The sequence below is a fragment of the Alosa alosa genome, chromosome 17 (assembly GCF_017589495.1).
Source record: "Alosa alosa isolate M-15738 ecotype Scorff River chromosome 17, AALO_Geno_1.1, whole genome shotgun sequence".
Lineage (NCBI taxonomy): Eukaryota > Metazoa > Chordata > Actinopteri > Clupeiformes > Clupeidae > Alosa > Alosa alosa.
This window is the reverse complement of record NC_063205.1, coordinates 10,887,097-10,905,585: the sequence shown is the minus strand read 5'-3', so window position 1 is coordinate 10,905,585 and position 18,489 is coordinate 10,887,097. Positions and strand designations below refer to the sequence as shown.

The 18,489-nt window shown below is 44.7% G+C and overlaps 1 protein-coding gene and 1 long non-coding RNA gene across 3 annotated transcripts in view; one reads left to right on the top strand and one right to left on the bottom strand.

Moving 5' to 3' along the window:
• Positions 1-4,163, bottom strand: part of LOC125311079 — a 7,466-nt gene extending 3,303 nt beyond the window's left edge. Inside the window, exon 1 of the long non-coding RNA XR_007196412.1 lies at positions 3,855-4,163. This is a non-coding gene — a long non-coding RNA (uncharacterized LOC125311079). The remainder of the gene's footprint in view (positions 1-3,854) is intronic.
• The window catches only part of tmem178bb (transmembrane protein 178Bb), a 96,367-nt gene extending 80,277 nt beyond the window's left edge, over positions 1-16,090 (top strand). For both annotated transcript variants that reach the window (XM_048268885.1, XM_048268884.1), the window contains 2 exons: positions 8,509-8,646; positions 11,827-16,090. In XM_048268885.1, coding sequence (XP_048124842.1) covers positions 8,509-8,646; positions 11,827-12,077 — 389 coding nt within the window. In that variant the 3' untranslated portion in view covers positions 12,078-16,090. The remainder of the gene's footprint in view (positions 1-8,508; positions 8,647-11,826) is intronic.
• Positions 16,091-18,489: the final 2,399 nt, after the last annotated feature.

Below are 18,489 nucleotides of genomic sequence, written 5' to 3'. Positions count from 1 at the left end.
TCTTTTATTAAATGATGTGGTATATCCAGTTCTAGCACATGCACAGGTGCGTAGCAGCCCAATTTAAAACCCCGAGAGTGTGTATCCGGTACGTCTCCTATTCCAGACAGCCCAACAATGCCGAGCGTAATCAGCTGGGAGGGGAAGTCTTGCAGAAAAGCACGTCTTATCAGTGTGAGATGTTGCAATTCAGCGCTTCAGAAGAAAGAGAGGGAGAGAGGGAGGGGGCGGAGGAGGAGGAGGGAAAAAAGCCATTTTCATTTCTTTCTTTCTTTCTCTGAAGCTTGTCTTCCACCCTCCCTGTCTCACATTCTTTCAATCATGCTGGTGGTTTGGAAATGTAATTAAAAGGAAATGGTAGCACAAGCCAGAACAATACAGGCTAATAAATAACAGAGGGAGACACACTCACACACACACACAGAAAACTCCGTATGGTGTCTGTCAAAACCTGATACAGTACAAAAAAGAAAGTCGTTATTATCTAGCGTATGCGAGAGCTTACTGCCTCTAATCAGCAAGAGGGAGGAGAAGCCGTCATCATTTGGTGCGCCCCAGTCAATCTGTGTTACCGTTTCCCATTCACCTAACCCATGTGAGGCACCACACCGCTCAGCACGTTCCTTTATTTATGTATTTTATTTATTTGTTTGTTTGTTTGTTTGTTTCGGCGTTATTGCTGTTGTTTTTACGTCAGTGCCGACAGGCTGGTTTTGAGAGACAGGCCAAGGCATTCTAGACCTCCCCGAACTGTAACTTTGCCCCCACAGGGCGATATGCTGAGCTCCGTTCGTCTCACTGCAATGTCAGCGTTAAAGGTCAGAACGGAGCTATCGTGTTGCACGCTTCTGATTTATTAATACGAACAAGCGGTGTTTGTGTCGACGATGTAAACACAAGCCAGCCATGTTCAGGTGTAGCCTTGTGGGGTTTTTTGTTGTTGTTGTTTTGGTCTTTTTTTGTTGCCAACGCTTACCTGCTGGTCACTTGCTCCTGTGGTGGCACATGTGCACCTGTTTGGGCATATGTTGTTCTAATGTGCCACTGCGATCACCGGTGGACGACAGGAAGTACGGCATGAAAAGGCCCGGGACTTTTTTGAGAGTGGGGGAGGGGGGTAGGGGGTAGTGGAGGATAACGCTGAAGTGCTTACCATGCAAGACTGGCAACGCAGAGCTGCCAATTAGGGTTGGGAGCAGGTGTTCTCAGACGCATGCACTCAACCTGGTCATGTGCCGCCTCATGCAAAACAAGGTAGTCCCGGTGCGGTAAAACATGCTTTGTGATTCAATTGAATTTCATTTACATAGTGATTACCAATGCTCCAGTTTTGGTTCAACTCAATTAGGCCACTGTAGACATATAATAAATACCTTGTTTTGTGGATGGACTTTTAATTTATTATTTTTGTGTAGAGAATCTGTCCCAAGCTCAGGGCTAGGATTAGGAGACTATTGTTATGGGTTATGAAGACCCATTTAAGCTCTTGAGTGCCATTTTGACTCTTTCAGCATGAAGAGGCTCAGGGTTGTGCAGTTCTAGCCTTTTCATTCCTGGCATGTCGAATATTTCTTTCTGAAAGTCAGCCTTTGACATGCGAATTGGCAGTGTTCTTGTCATCTTGCCAGGTGAGCAATGCAATGCAAATGAGGGTCCTGGGAACAGGTGCAGTTGTTGCTTTCCTATCAGCCTTAAGGCTCTCTCTCTCTCTCTCTCTCTCTCTTTTTCTCTCTATCCCTCTATCCTCCGTCTGCTCTCCACACCACCACGCTGCCCCCCGCCCCCGAGCTGACACCCCCCCATTGCTACAGCTAATCACCGCCGTGTACCACATTAGCATAAGATTGTATTTTTAGCGGCGCATGATGAAGTAAGGTGTGTCATTGAGCACGAATCACACACACGTGAGGCTCGGCGTCTATGACACGGCAGGCGACGTTAACTTAAAGGTGAGAGTTTTCGCCCGCCAACCGAGCTGAGAGAAAAGGCATTTAAAGAGTTTGCTGAAGAGCTGTTCATGAAAAGCAAGAGGGGGGAGGGAGGGGGTGCGGGTCTGATAATCTGGCAGCGAAGGCGATAGTTGCTCATGCAAGCAGGCAAGATGTAGTCTTTGTCTACAGGATTACAAATGTAGTCTGCGGATGTTACACTGATTAACTCGGCTTCACAGCAATGCAAGACTCCCTTGGAGCACCACAGGCCCACTGAATCCCCTACAGTGATGAAAACTATATGGCTATGTGCGAGGATCAGCCTCGACAAACAATGCCAGATGTGCTCACAGGAAATGATGCACTAAAGCAGGGGTATTCAATTAATCTTCAGCGAGGTCCAGTTACGGAAAATTTCCTCAAGCAAAGGTCCGGAGCATCATAATGTTTAACGTGCGTGTTTAGGCTATGTATATGTATGTATGTATAATATTAGGATGGATGGATGGAGCCTAGTTGTAGATAGATAGATAGATAGATAGATAGATAGATACTTTATTGATCCCCAAGGGGAAATTCAAGAAATAGAAGATTGTAGGCCTAGGCCTAATGTTTAATGTGAAATAAAATAAGTAGCCTAAAAGGCAACATTCGAAATGAGGAGAAATAAGGCAAGATAAGAGCAGCCTAATTAGGGAGAAAAACTGAGTAGCCTTTTTTTAAGATTTTTAAGATCTTAATGTGCACTTAAAATAGAATTTGAGCTGAGACGAGGATGGATATTCCACAGCTGGTTCCTTGAACCCATTAATCAGCAAGTTTAATTTTTTTTTTATGTTGACCCGAAATCCTGGAAACCCAGGAATATCACATTGTTGGGCAGTGAATGCATGTAGGCTTAACTAGATAGTGGTGGATCAATCATATTGCCTTCTTAAATCGTAAAATATTCTGTGGTCTCAGTTCACTGTTGAATGGGCCTAGCCTATGCTTGCTCAAAATATATGCTTTGTCTAGTAGAGGTGCTTCAAATTGGCGCTTAAAATCGCCTGTAATATTTAGTTGGCGTTACAGACGTGACAGTTTTGCGTGGTATTGCCCCCGTATCGTTATATAAAGCTCTGTTCTCGCTGTCTAGCTTTCTCCTCTTTGAGCAATCGATTATTTGAAAATAACTTACTTATCGTTAACTTAGATATCCATCTGATTGTTTCTCGTCCCGTCTCCTCTCCTCGCTCGTTTCAGGCTATCAGTCTCTTCTCCATAGTAGGCTACTACTCACTGACTCGACTTTATCAGAATTCACAGATTTCACTGGCTGAGTAGCAGCAAGTTTAAATGATGGTTCGTGAAGCTCCTGAAGTAAATGCTGTTATCCTAACCAACGAAACATTTAGCGCAGCTTTGAAATCTTACGTGAAAATCTAAATTAGGCTATTATGGTCTGGGTCCGGATAGGATCACGTCACGGTCCGGACTCGGACCGCGGTCCGCCATTTGGTGATGGCTGCACTAAAGAAAGGCTTGCCTGATCCAACAGTGACTGTTCTTTTTGAAGCATTACCTCAGGTTACTGTAATTTTCGAAGATGCTCTGTTAGCTTCACATACCGTGCATCAATACAACCACCTAACATTAACATTCCCACAACAACCGCTGTGCATTTTCAATGAAATGCATTTGTTATTTCCTACGTCATGAATTTCCCACACACATCAGCTATTTCACACATTTCTCAAAGCCTCCAAACCATACAATATACAGTCTCCAGGTTGAAAAGCTTGTCTTAACCTGTGAGCAAAGTTGTGCAATGGGATTTCCCCTGTATCTTCATGACTTTTGATTGTAATACTGTGTATGAAACAAATGCGCATACTGTAAAAGAACCACCAACAACCTTTGATGTAACTGAACAGTACTCACCAGTACGGCTGTGTGAGATGAGTCGTGGGCCAGTCTTTGTGGATTTTCTTACAAAAGCCTGGTGGCCATCATCACTGTGGAGCCGAGACCACTGGGGACCCACCATCTTGGAAATCCATTGTGTGCTGGTTACGGAGGGGAAATCCATTCCTGAGAGAAATAGGATGGCGGAGATCGATTGCGGATTCATGGAGGTTTCTTTCTCTGGGCTTCTTTGCATTTCTTCTGCAGGGTTTTGTTTTAATAAGCTGGAAAGAAAAAACGGTAACACTTTACTTGACAGTATCACACACAGTATGAACACCTGACACTGTCTTGACACATGAACTCTAACTCTAACCCTAACTTGTTATGACAAAAACAGAATGGCACTTCATGACAGAAGTGTTATGTCATAAACGTTTATGACTTGTTTATGACACGTTCGTGACAGTGTCATGTCACTCTTATGTCGATACCGTCAAATAAAGTGTAACTGAAAAAACAAAAGAAAAAGACAAAGACAGAAAAGAAATTTGCCGGTCAGAAGTTTACAGGAGGAGACGTCATGTTCAGCTGATTGTAGTCGTGCCATGCAAATCCTAATTAGATGGCCTCATGTTCTGGTGCTCATGGTGAGATAAAATCCCTTGAGTATTTCACAGAAGAATGACTCAAGCAGCAAATCAAAATGAGAAGCAGTCCCTGACCAAAATAACATTTCGGTGAATGAAGTATTCTACTGATGAACCCACTCAGGAGAAGCCTAAGATGTTTCTAGAATAAATATTTGAAGTTTCTCATTTTGCCTCTCGTTTTCTCACTCGCTCATTCTGTCTTACACCTGCATGTGCTAAAAGCCTTGGAGTGCTGGGCAGAGATTCAGAGGAATGAAGACAAGGGTCCAGAGAGGAATGAGCGGTCACTGAGGAGATAGGGCATGGTCATAGGATCCTTCTCTTGGCCCAAGGCCACGTCACAGGCTGATGTCTATCTCTCTTTCTTGCTCTATCTCCTCCTCCCCTCCTCCTCCTCTCGCTCTTTCTCCTTCTGTCTCTCTGTGACGAGGACCTCTTCAGTGTGCATGTCAAAGTGACGCTGATGTTGCAGTCCGTGCCACAGACGCCCCCCAGCACCCCCCCCCCGGATGCCAACAACCCCACCCCACCTCCTGTCACCACCACCACCCTTCCTCCCCTCCTCCTCCTCCTCCTCTTCCTCCTGGCTGCTGCAGATACTGAACTCCTGTGGGACCTGTGATGCCAGCTGCAGCCAGTGATTGAAAAAGGCCATAAAGTGTCAGTCTCAACAGGTGACACAGCTGTCACAGGCAGGGATGGCACGCTTTAATCTCCATCTATGCTAAAAAAAAAAAAAACATAAAAAATAAATGAAATAAAAAGAAACAGGTCAGCAGGTCTGTCTGTCTGTGACTGCATATTGTGGACATCCAACATGCCATAATTTAATGATTGATTGCTAGTGTGCTCTCTATGAAATTAGAAAACAGATCTATTCTATAAATTCTTTGTTATTTTACAGAAATAAATCGATTCTACTCCCTCATTTAAATTTGTAGCAGTTTAATTACTGTCACGACAGTGGGATGCAGCAGAGGATTAAACTGCATGTAGAAGCTGGGTGTGCGAGATTGTAGAATAGTGACAGAACTGTGCAACTGTTGGAAAGAGAGAGAGAGAGAGAAAGAGAGAAGAGAGAGAGAGAGAGAGAGAGAGATGTATCTCTCATGCAAATCTCATCACATGAAGCATTTTTCAACAGTCACTGTGATCGCTCCTATGACCACTTGTTTGATCTCCAGCAGTGCCAGAGGTTAGGAAGCCCTCTCATTTCCTCCAATGAAGCTGAGGAAGAGAGTGTGCCTCAAGCACACGTTAAAGACGGTTTCATACACCTCTCAGCTTTTAAGTGCTAGCCTACTCACTGCACATATTGGAGTGTTGTATTATCTATCTGTCAGTTATATTACACCTAGAGGCCCAGTCAATATTCTCTTTCCCCCCAACAGATGGAAAATCATGTTTCATCCCCCCCTTTTGCTGCTAACAAGAGACTACAGACACTAAGAGACGAGATACAAAAATGTTGTCACAGGGAATTAAGAGTACAGCGAGCTACGGTGTGTTTTTGCATAAAACATTTCTTTTAGATCCAGGCTCCAGTGTCTGACATAAATCTGTGGTAATGCAGAGGTATTTGGAAATATATCTTTAATGTATTCACAGTGGTTTGGATGCCTTCCATTGGCTTTTAATAGGCTCTAAAGCATCATGCAATAAAACTTATTTGAAATGACATTGGATCAGCTTGAAGTGAAAACTGAGGTTATAAAATGTAATCAGTGCCAGGATAAGAGCAGGAGCATAGCCATTAGCCAGGCAAACTGTTGGGAACCACAGTGAGAGCCATTTGGGATGCTATTTTCTCATGAGAAAATAGACGTCTTTATGAAGCTTTTGTTTCTACTTTCCACAAGTACGCCCATATAATATCTGACTAAATGAATCTGGTTGCAGTTTTATTTCCAGCCAGTGACACCACAGCGAGTTTGTTATAGTTGAATTTCAAACAAAAACCCACCCCCACAGTTCCCAATAAGATGTTGATTAGACTTTGTTGGAGATCACCCACCAAGCTTCCCTCAGTTGTGTGGTTTTGAACTATAATCCCAGTGATTGGAGTTGCAGTATTGCCTGTTTCTGGTTGATGAAGCACTACTGAATCACTTTGTGCTCCCTTGGTCCTTCCAATCGGTCCTGTGAATGACTACACACAGTAAATTATCAGGGATTTTTGCTTGAATCTTTTTTTTTACGCAGTCCTCCCATAAAAATAAAAAAAAAACATAGTGTTGTCTTCATGGTTGCTCTCTCCTGGTCAATACTCATGATTGCAATGCTCGTTTGATCCACTGGTCTGCCACTCTCTCAAATGGCCAGTATAGATCTCGACTCGGCAGGTCAATAGTGGTGTGGGGGTGTGGGCACATGGAGCTCACTTTAGAGAGAAACTGGGCACCAAATGTTTTGTGGGGAACAATTAGTTGGAAGCTCAACCCTAGTAGCTGACAGTTGTGCTTTACCTGTAAAAACCCATGCAGGCTCTCTTTGGACAGAATAGCTTGGCGATTCCTGAAACGTACTGTTTGGCAGCGCAATTATGAAGTGTAATAGGGCTGCCCAGGTTTAAAGGTCTGTTAAACCAATCGTGCCAACCTGGAGGGAAAAAAAGATGTGTGACCTTTACTCTCGTCCTTTCATTCTCCTCCTCTCTCCATCATGCCTTTACTCTTCTCCTTCTCCACACCTCTAGTTGTCTTCACAACACACACACACACACACACACACACACACACACACACACACACACACACACACACAGAGATCTTCCTTCTGCCTTACTGTCCACTTCCACTGTGAACTTGATGACCCCCCTCCCTTTACCCCTAGGCTCAAAGCTGGACCAATGGCCCAGGCCTGGGCTTCAATCCCCATACCCAACACACACACACACACACACACAGACACACACTCCAACCCCTATGTGGAAGGAACCGAACCATGACATTAGTCACCGTGGGCGCCCTGACAGCTTGAGCCCTGCCCTGCAGCACGGAGCCATGCTCTGTCACCTCAGCTAACTCACTCACACACACACACACACACACTCACACACACACACACACACACACACACACACCCCACCACCACCACTACCAAAGGCCCCTGTGTCCCAGCCCACATACCACACGGTCGCACCAGTAGTGCTGGATGAAAAAAAGGGCGCCTGGAGATGTAGAGAAGGGTGGGCCCTGGAGCGGGATTTTCGTGCCACTGCGCTCGGTAGTGGGAGTGTGGTTTCGGGGCTTCCCAGGCTCACCGGGAAGTGGTGGGCGGTATGCTGGGCCTGCAGCCGGCGCTGCCGAGATAAGATGGGAACAGAAGGCAGTAATGGCCCTCGACGGGAGGCAGCGCTGCCCTGCAGGACTCACAGTCCTGACATCTTCAGATACATCGGTTAAAAAAGCACTTCGCTTTAGTCATTTTGCATTTTGGCACTTTTGCATCATAAATATTTTTTTTTTTTTTTTTTTGCTCAAAATGATATGCTCAAAGTTATTGGAAAATGTACACAAACAGTGTTGCAAGTAAAATATTGAATATAGTAATGCATGCTTTCAAGTTTTGATAAAGCCATTACTTCCAGCTATGTGAGAACGGAGAGAATATTAAACAATTCAATTAGTTAACTGATTAGAAACTCACCCACCATTGTGGTTCAACTGGAAATGAATTGCTCCCCACATCAGAGCATTGCCAGCCAAGATACAGCAAGAACACAAAGCCACAGTGTATAAAAATGGCCATGATTCTTATAACAACTATTGCATTGCTATATAATATAATAAAAAATATATATATATATACCGGTAAAGGGTCACCCCTCGGTTACAGGCATGCTCTGACAGCCTGTACACACAGATGTAACATTTCAGAGGAAATGCTGATCTGCAGCAAAAAACACTGAATCTATGCAGTCTTTGACGCTGTCTGGATGTACTGTAGGCCTATATGCCACTTATTCTCCTCTCACTGTGTGAAGGACCCGCGTTGAGGTGCCTTTAGTGAATGCCTGTTTTTTCTGTGCCCCACAGACCTGCGGCGGATGACGGCAGGCTTCATGGGCATGGCGGTGGCCATCATCCTGTTCGGCTGGATCATCGGGCTCCTGGGCTGCTGCTGGGACCGCGGCCTCATGCAGTACGTGGCCGGCCTGCTCTTCCTCATGGGAGGTGAGTCCAGTTCAGTTCAGTTTAGTTCCATTTAATACAGTACCATTTTATTGGATTCAATTCAGTCCAACTTTATTCCATTTAATTCAAGCATCCTCAGGGATGCGATATTACGTTGCGTTGCATAACACAATTTGTATTAAGAAGAGGAATTTCTCCCTGAAATAATAGCGCACGTAAAAGGCAGTCTTTGACGTCAGAGTTGTTAGCGTCATGCTCTGCTGGTCAAGCCTCATCCCTGAAGTGCAGTAGCAGTGTTATCAAAGCTGCCTCTGTAGTAGACGCTATGAATGCAATGCCATTGAACTTCTGTCCCACCAGACCCTTTTGACAGACTACATACCCACTGGATAATGGAATATGAAAATGATTGCAATGAACTCTATGTCTTTATCCTGAGAGTATCTCATACGCACGAGTGCACACACTGCATGTGCTCCTAGTGGGCCTTGAGTCGTGCTGCGCATATGTGCCTTCAGTATAAAGTCACATAGCACAGTGCTTTCCTTTTTATCTGTACATACTTAATGCGTGAATTGATAAGGCCGTCCTTTTAAGTAACATGATCAATTTCCCTTTGATGAGTAAGTACTGCTTACACACGATGGGTCTTAAAGCATTACTGAAATCAAAGGGCAAAACCAGAGCATACTAATGCAAACATGAGAGACTTTCATACTTTAATTTATTACATGTTGATGTACTTTCACCCAGTGATTGGCCGATGTCCCTTTTTTCGGTTGATATCTTAATTCTATCATTATGCTGCAAGTTTAGTTGGTAGAGCATGTAATGAATATTGTAAGTATTTAAATTTCTGGGAGAAAAATATTTGCAGTCACTGTAATGTAAATGGAATGGGATAGAATAATCTGCTAAATGTAAACGATGGTGGAATCAGATAACTTTTATCCAGACAACTTATATTTGATAGAATCTCTTTTAGGGCGCCCTATACCAGAGATGGCCTGGTGTTTAATAAGAACTGTGGCTGACTTTAACATTGACAAGGTTAAATGCACTCCATGTAAATTTAAGTGATCGACGAACCATGACCCAGGCAGATAACAGCTCGCCCAGACATCCTGCATATATTTGGAAATATCTGTATACATCTAAACGGGCTCTCGCACCCAGCTTCCCAGGGGCGTCTTTACAAGGCCCCCAGGCTGGCTGGATCTGCCTTTAGCGGTCGGCAAGGTTAAATGCGCTCCCCGATAAGAGCTCCTGGATGACTCAGCGAAGCCCCTTTTTGATTTACTGCACATGTGTGGGAGAAGCAGGAGAGGTGCCTGACGCCACCAAGCCCAGGCTGTGCCTCTTCGACGATCCACTAATCAAATCGGCAGCCCGCTTCACGACACCTCCCTGACCTGGGGTTTGACTCGGAGATTCATTCAGTCAGTTGATGTATTGTTGTCTCAGCTGCGTCTACGAGCCATCACAACACTTGTTTGTTTGTCTGTCTGAGTGTGTTTGTCGGAGTTTTCATGTTTTCTTTTTTCTCGAAAGAGGCCCAAAAAACTCGTGCCGGAACCCATTTGTTCAGCGGGCCTCTTTCGAGAAACGACAGCAATGCTGATGCTCGAACAGAAGGACTTAGCAAAGGCAGGCCTCTCTCTCTCTCTCTCTATCTTTATCTGCGGTCGGACCAGATTAGCGCCCGTGTTCAATTAAGGGGCCAGTCAAACGCAATTAAAGGGGATCAAATGGAATGAAAACCGTAGCTCTCGGAACGCTTGTGTCGGGGGACGTGGTCAATTAGGCCACTGTTGGTTTTAGCGGCTCGCTCCGCGGCTGGTGCTGTGCGTCCACACGTGTCCAGGCGCGCCGAGCTGTCCATCATCGAACCGGCTGTGCTATCCCAGCGACCCCTTTCCCTCCCTTTCCGTGGATGTGATATAATACACCTGGCAGATTCAAGGCACGCCACAGGCAGACAGAGCAGGCAGGCAGGCAGGCGGCCCATTGGCTGTTGGACTTGCGGAATTACTGGTGACAGGTGTGAAGGAGGCCTAATGTGATGTAATGGGGTCATATCTCTAATCAGGGTCCATTTCAGCTCCACTCCACTTCCTTCCTTCCCTCTCTCTCTCTCGCTCGCTCTCTCTCTCGCTTTCTCTTGGGTCTGGACGCCACAGTGCTTCTGCTGCTGCTGCTGCCACAGCAGCCCGACTGAGAGTACATGCAATGTCATCACCTCTCAGTAACTATCTCCTCATGAGTGCTAACAGTGTGTGTGTGTGTGTGTGTGTGTGTGTGTGTGTGTGTGTGTGTGTGTGTGTGTGTGTGTGTGTGTGTCAGGAGGAGCCTTCATTAGTATGTTGTGATACTGCTGTCTAAAATGTAGAAGAGTAAGAAGCCTGCTTCATGCCAAGTGCCAAGTCATTGGTAGCTGATGTGACACACACACACACACACACACACACACACACACACACACACACACACGGGCCTGCTGAGGGGCCGAGGCCCAATTAAGATGAGCTCAGGATTAATGCGATGCCCACGCAAGTGCATAATGAGAAGGCAATTAAAAAGCCAATTAAGATGGCAAGTCCTAAACGCAACAGGGAGAGCACAGGGTCAGATTACTGGAGCCCAATTCCATCAGATCCGTCGCCGTCCAACACATAGCTCTCAGCACCCACAATTACACAAGGCCTTTATCTGGGCATACAGAAAGTGAGACTTATCTGCCCAGAGCGACTGATAAGGAGACAGAGAGAGAGTGTTTTAGTGTTGCTATGTGATGGGATGGGGGAAATAATTAAAATCTGTCATTATGAGCTAAAAGCTTTTAGTCCATGTGCCGTGAGAGCAGGCAGGCTGCAGTAAGTGGGAGAGGTTTTCTTTTTTTTTTGTCTGTTGTCAAGGAGTTTGAGACTGTGAGTGTCATGTTTTGAAATTCTGAGTGTGACATTTTTTTTCTTCCTCTCTTTTCCTTTCACTCCATCATTCCCTTTGTCTTTCTTTCCTCTCTGCTCTTGTTTTTCCCTCATCCTGTATTTCTCTCATTCTCTACTTTCTCTCTCCTTTACCACTCACTCTATCATTCCCAAACTCCCTCGCTCTCTCTTTCTTTCTCTCTCTCTTTCTTTTTCTCTCTGCCTGTTTCTCTCTCTTTCTTTCTCTCTCTCTCTCTCTCTCTCTCTCTCTCTCTCTCTCTCTCTCTGTCAGGTACGTTCTGCATCATCTCCCTGTGCACCTGCGTCGCTGGCATCAACTTCGAGCTGTCCCGCTACCCACGCTACCTGTACGGCCTGCCCGATGATATCAGCCACGGCTACGGCTGGTCCATGTTCTGCGCCTGGGGCGGCCTGGGCCTGTCGCTCATCGCCGGCTTCTTCTGCACGCTGGCCCCCTCCGTCCAGCCCATCCCCCGCTCCACCTGCCCCAAGTCCCGACAGGAGAACGGCACCGTGTGCTAGAGGAGAAATGCCGCACACACACACACAAAATATATACACACACTTACACACACACACTTTCACACACTTATACACACACACACACCCGCACACACTTACGCTCAAATTAAATAGTGAGTTACTAAACATGCCATTCCTTCATCTGCAAACCACGTCTCCAACATGGCCGCCAACAACAACAAACAAAAAAAAGAAAGATTTTTTTTTTGAAATTATTATTATGTGTAAGTATAAAATGAGTGTCATGATCTTTGAACAAATGAAATGTACTGAAAAGAAAAAGAGAAAAAAAAAATCGACAGACCAATATTAATCAATGAACTACGGTGGCTGTTCCTGTGCACAGAAACACTGGACTAAAGCTCGTGTTAGGAGCAAGACCCTGCTTCCCTCTATGGACCAACGTGAAAATGAAATGGAACTAAACAACCAATGGAACGTGGAGGACTCACTGGACTGAATGGCCTCGGTACTGTAACTCCACGCTCCATGTTGCCAGGTTGGTGTAGGAACTGAGCAGTGCACCACTGGGTTAATAATGAATAATGGACAACCACTGGAGGGAGTTCCCCAGCTTTTCTCAAGACCCCGAGTTCTGTTGATGGTGACTGATGCAAAAATTACTCGATACTGGCGAGTGCAAACGGATGCCAAACGCAATGGAATATGGAAAATTCTTGAACTTTATAGACAATGAGTACAGGATTTTTTTGAACGTCTTGGATAAAAAAAAATAAAAAATAAACTCTTGACTAGTCAAGAGTTGGATGAGCAACAAGGACTCTTGGGTGTAAGACCTCTGTAGCAGGTTGTGTTCTTGCACAGATATCTCCACCACTGTACAAACTTGTAAAGAATAGCCTAGGGGCAACATACATTTGAGGGGAAAACATTTTTATTTGTTTGTTTGGTTCATTGTATTCCCATTCTTCCAGACTGTATATGATTCAGATAATGTTGTTTGTCCCCTTTTCACTCAATACATATTTTACTTTTATTATCTTTTTTGCTACATATCAAAAGCACCACCAACAGGGACAAATATGTTGAGTGTCAGATTTGCGTGTTTGTGAATTTCTTATGTTTTCTTTTGTACTCTTCTCATAGCTGTTTGTGTGTGTGTGTGTGTGTGTGAGAGAGAGAGTGTGTGTATGCGTGTGTTTGTGTGTGTGTGTGTGTGGGAGGTTCACATCTCTGTGGAAAACAGAAGACATACCATAAAAAGAAAAAATCTGAAAATGTAACAGAAACTGGAGTCAGGACCTACCCTGGAGGGAACGGCAAAGACAAGTGTGACGTGTTTCCCAACTGTGTGGTGGGAGAGAAGGAAGGAAGGAAGGAAGGAAGGAAGGAAGGAAGGAGGAAGGAAGGATGGAAGGAAGGAAGGAAGGAAGGAAGGAAGGAAGGAAGATGAGAAGAAAGGGAATAATAAAGAAAGGAAAGAGAATGATGAAGAAAGGAAAGAGGATGATGAAGTGGAAAGAGGGTAAAGGATGAAAGGATGAAGCTAAGGGAAAGAAACAAAGCTGAAATAAAAGCGAAGAGCATAGATAGATAGATAGATAAATAAATAAATAAAGGGAATAAGAAGGACATGAAACTAGAAAGACAAAGAGAGCAGTTTGACAGAGAAAAATAAAAACAGGCCTCACTCTCAGACAACTCTTGTTCCATCAGTAGAGAGAGATCCCATCAGCTTATGAAAGAGCTCCGGTTCCGTTCAGAGACCCCCCTCATCTCATCACTCTTTCAGACATGTGCAGACTTCTTTTTCTTTACCAGACATGAGTCAATCTTACACAGTGGTGGGCTCTATTATTAGACACATTTCACACACACACACACACACACACACACACACACCACACAGTGATCTTCCTTCTGCCTTTCTCTCCACTTCAGTGATTTAATTCTCCTTTGCTCCTGTGAACCTGTGAATTTATATTGTGAAATTGGGACAAAAGCTCTCATGGCGAGCCATTCAGTGAAGCACAAGCTTAATACAATCCTCTCGCAGTCCTGCTTTCTGCCCACAACCCCACACGTCACATCCCTTTATCAGAAATCTGCTCCTAACGTTTATTATGATCCAGAGTATTAAGCCCCTGAACCTTACACAGTGCAGCGCAAACGGCACACCATCCGAAACGCATCAGATGCTTTTATCAAAATGTGCACCTCATCCGACAAAACAAAGCAAATCAGTGATTCGAGGCATTCGAGGATGAGTTGGTTGTGTAACATCACGGCCATTTCATCAAATCCTACGTCAGCGGAGGTGAAACGGAGAGGAAGTGTCATCGCTGCTTTGGCAGATGAGCAGTGCCCCCAGGTGCCAACTTTAGAGGGAAAACCAAGTACAGTGTACCTCCCCCCTCCCTCCCCACAGTAGTGTGCACCATATTTTTTTGTGATATTCGGAAGATAAACACAGCCCATTTGATTTATTTCAGCATCTGTTGGTGCCCAGTCATGCCATGTCTCTTTCCATTCACTGCTAGAGAGGAGGAGGAGGAGGAGGAAGGACTCTCTGCGTGCGGGCTCTACTCTTAACATGCTCAGTGTGTGTCAGAGTAGCCTGGCAACAGTCGCTGACGACACACAGTCACAGCAAAGCATTTCCAATGCAGATTTAAAAGGGTTTAGAGTCGCTAATTTATGGGAAGGTGACAACGCTGCATTACAAATGTGGTGTGACTGTTAATGTGATGGGATCCAGTGGGTGTGCTTCACCAAAGACACATGAACGGACTAATATGGATCAGTGAGAAGTTATTGGTGGCTCTTAATTTGCACTGTTGTGGTCCAGTTATTTGAAAGAGAGTGGTGGGGTTACCCGGGAAACTCAAGCTGATAGCGCAATTGACCATGAAATTGCATTAACTTCACCAGACACACTTGAGGAGCTTCTAGTTATAGCTCTCTTCCACACAATCTGTTCAGCAGGAACCCCAGTAGATAAGACACTCCTTTTACACTAATGCATAAGGCTAAGCTAAATCAATGCCAGGGGTGCTCTCCATTAAAACTCATCCAACTGCCAGAATATGCCTCATCTTGATGTTTTTTGAACAAGTGTGAAGACTGTTAGCTCCTGGAAGTATTCTGCCTTGGAGCACATGGGATCTTATGTAATGTGTGTCTTCCTTGACACACTTAATGGCACAGTATTTATTCCCATCCAAGACCATTACACAATGCAACTTGTGCGTAAAGGGGGTCAGTCACTGCTCACACACACACACAGTTCGCTTTTATCCCTTGCAGGTATGAACCAAAACCTACATTTCACTGGGATTCAGTTGTGGGTGTGAGGGTGGGCGTGTACCAGAGTTGCAATTCTGAGTATAAGGGTGAGCAATTCTGACTAATTCTGTACCCCTCCTTTTCTTACCCATTTCACAAGGCAGAGAATGATGTCTTAGAGAAGCACAGCAGTTAATGACTCAATCAAAGCACGGGAGTGACGTAGCAGGATGCACATGGCATGGTGGCCTTGGAGCTATGCGGTGTGATTATTGCAGATTGACTGAGTGTGTGTGTGTGACATAACGAGACAGAGATTCTGAGTATTACGCCACCTGACTTGTTCCTGAGTCAATTCCAATCAGATGACAGGCAGACGAAATGTCACATGATAAGAGTCTGTGGGAGAATGATGGGACAGCTCTAGGGGGTGTCTGGTGCTCCAGTGACCGGTGGGCCTGTTGTTGCTGAAGTGTGAACGGTTGACTGTTTAATCGCTTTGTCCCATTCTCATGGTGTAAATAGTATCCAAGGCAGACACACTACAGTGTTTTTAAGAGATGTTCAAAAAATGAAAGAAAATGAGGAACTATCAGTCTTTTTCATCAGTAATGTGTATGTTGAGTAAACTTAAAAAAAAAAAAAAAAAAGATTTAAAAAATAAACATGACAAATGATGTTTTAAAAAAAATCTGGAAATGTTAAAAACTGTGGAATGTAAAAAAGACAACATTATGAAATAAAATTCATTGGTGTGTTTACTTGTAGAGCATGAGATCTTGTCTGCTTGTTCATGTCATCCACTCAGTTATCAATGCAGAAAATGAAATCCCAATGAAATCAATCACAGAGAGCAAATGAACCAGTGTTTTGTTATCAGCAGTAATGCGCTTTTAATGATCATACTTTCTATGAGTTGTATTGTCTTACCTTACATGACCTGTTTTACTATAGGTAAGGAGGGTTGGTTTGCCGAGGCTGCCCTTCTGTTTGAAATTAAATAAATGTTCCAGGGTCCCTTGATCAGCCCTCAAAGTGGCTTACCCTTTCTGATATTAAACTTTACTCTACAAACAGAACGTGGATGGAGTGCTGTGCGTGGGATTGTCACAGCCTGGGCTGGCAGACACACACACACACACACACACAAACTTGTAGAAGGTAACTTCACACCGGTGACATTCAAGGTTAGTAAACAGGGCCCCTGTCTGCTGTTGCCATGGAAACATACAAAAATCAATTGATATTCAATCGGCTGCCCGGCTGACTAAAACCAGGTTTGCAGTAGCCAGAAAACACACACACACACACACACACACTCACTCACTCACTCACATATGAAGAGCGCATAAAAACCAACAGGATATTACTGTTTCTGATCCGGTCATGGAAAGATGAGAGGGTTTGGAGAGAGATGTGGAGGGGGGTGTACTTTGGTTCCACGCGATGGTCATAAGTGTGCAGTTGGTGGGAACAAAGAGCTTAATGGGCTTGTTTGAGGAGATAAAAAGCCTTCGTTAACTACTTAATGAATACTTAATAAAAGCGTTTAAGAGAGCACTCCAGCAAGCACAGGAAGTGGTGGGCCTATTCCTGGACCCTTTCAGGCCTAGAGGGGTCTAGAACACCTTGCTTTTACCCTCTCTGTGTTCATCTGCAACACATGGTGCGAAGACATTAAGCCCTGTGATGGTGCAGGTCGTCAACTCCACACAGTAAAGTTTGCTGAGGAGAGCCAGGACCAGCTGCTGTATTTTTTCTCCGTCTCAGTTGGGACTGATGGGGGAAGTGTGGGCTGAAGCACAAGCCCTGTGAGAGAGTCAGCTGTGAAACACTAGGCAGTTAGCACTTTTGTTCTCTTCCACAGTAAAAAAAAAAAAAAAAAAAAAAGGGTTTTAAATCCAGCATGGCTGGCAGTGTTAAAAACCAAAAACACTTTCAGGTCACAGTAGAGGTTGCAGTGGGAACAAGAAAAGATGGAAACCCTAAGGGGGAACGAATGACCGACCATGAACTGATCTTAGTGATTTTGAAACCTCAAAATCTGGATCCAGGTCAACACAACCACTGTGTGTGCCACCTTGCTCAACTCACCTCAGGAGGGAGGACTTGAGGTTAAACACTGCAATTGGTTCCCAGAGATCTTGCCAGACAAGGGGTGCAATTGCCTGGGCACTTTGACTCATACCTTACAATTTGATTGTGGTGAAACCAAAAAATACAATATTTTAAAAGGATAAAACAGCTTAATAACCTTTTGAAACTGAAAGCTCTCAACAACCAAATCGTTGACAGGTTGAATACAGTCATTACAAGTTCCTGCATCTACAAGGATTTCAACATCAAACCCATCCAAACCACAGTCTGCCCTCAAAAGGGCCTATTAAGCAGAGCTCAACAGGATACACTCAATTCTCCAACTGATGTTACTGAATCAATTAAAACAAAAAAAGCAATAATGAATGGGTCATTTGATGTTTGGAGCTTGCTGGCCAATTAAGGCAGTAGAGTAGTAATTTATGCCAATGAGGGTACAGGCTCGTCCCTGCTGAGCGCGTGTTGGGGCGACTTACGGAGGCGCAGTGTGAACGCATAAATTGTTCTTGACATTATCAGTGAGCTGTTGCCTTTTCTTCCCCGAGATAAACTTAATTGGCCCACACCGAACACATTTGAAGTCGACGCTTTTCAAGCACTTTATCTGCTGGATGGGGGAAGGAGCTCACTGCTGAGATGTGAAGTCCCCGGTCACAGACGCGGCAAGCAAGCTCTTGTTCGCGACTCGGTCAGTCCTCTACTGCTTTTCGTGCTCACAGTGGGTCTAACAGAGGGAGGGTGGAAGGCAGGACAGGCGGCTGGTTCTCAAGACGATTGCTTGCTGACGTGAATGAGGAGGAGGTGCCAGAATCGTGGAGGGTGAGGGAAAAATGATAGGGAACATGACAATGATGGGCCCATTGGACACCAAAGAGTGTGCAATGCTGCTCTCCCTTACGAATACAAATAGCACCGGATTGAAGTCTGTTTATTTTTATGAAGTGGGCATTGGCATTTATCCATCAGCTGTCAACGCATTCAACATCCTTAGGGTAATTGTCTCAAGATTCCCTGCAAAGTGTACTATGAAGCAGAGTAAGAAATGTCAAGAAAGAAACACTCAAACACG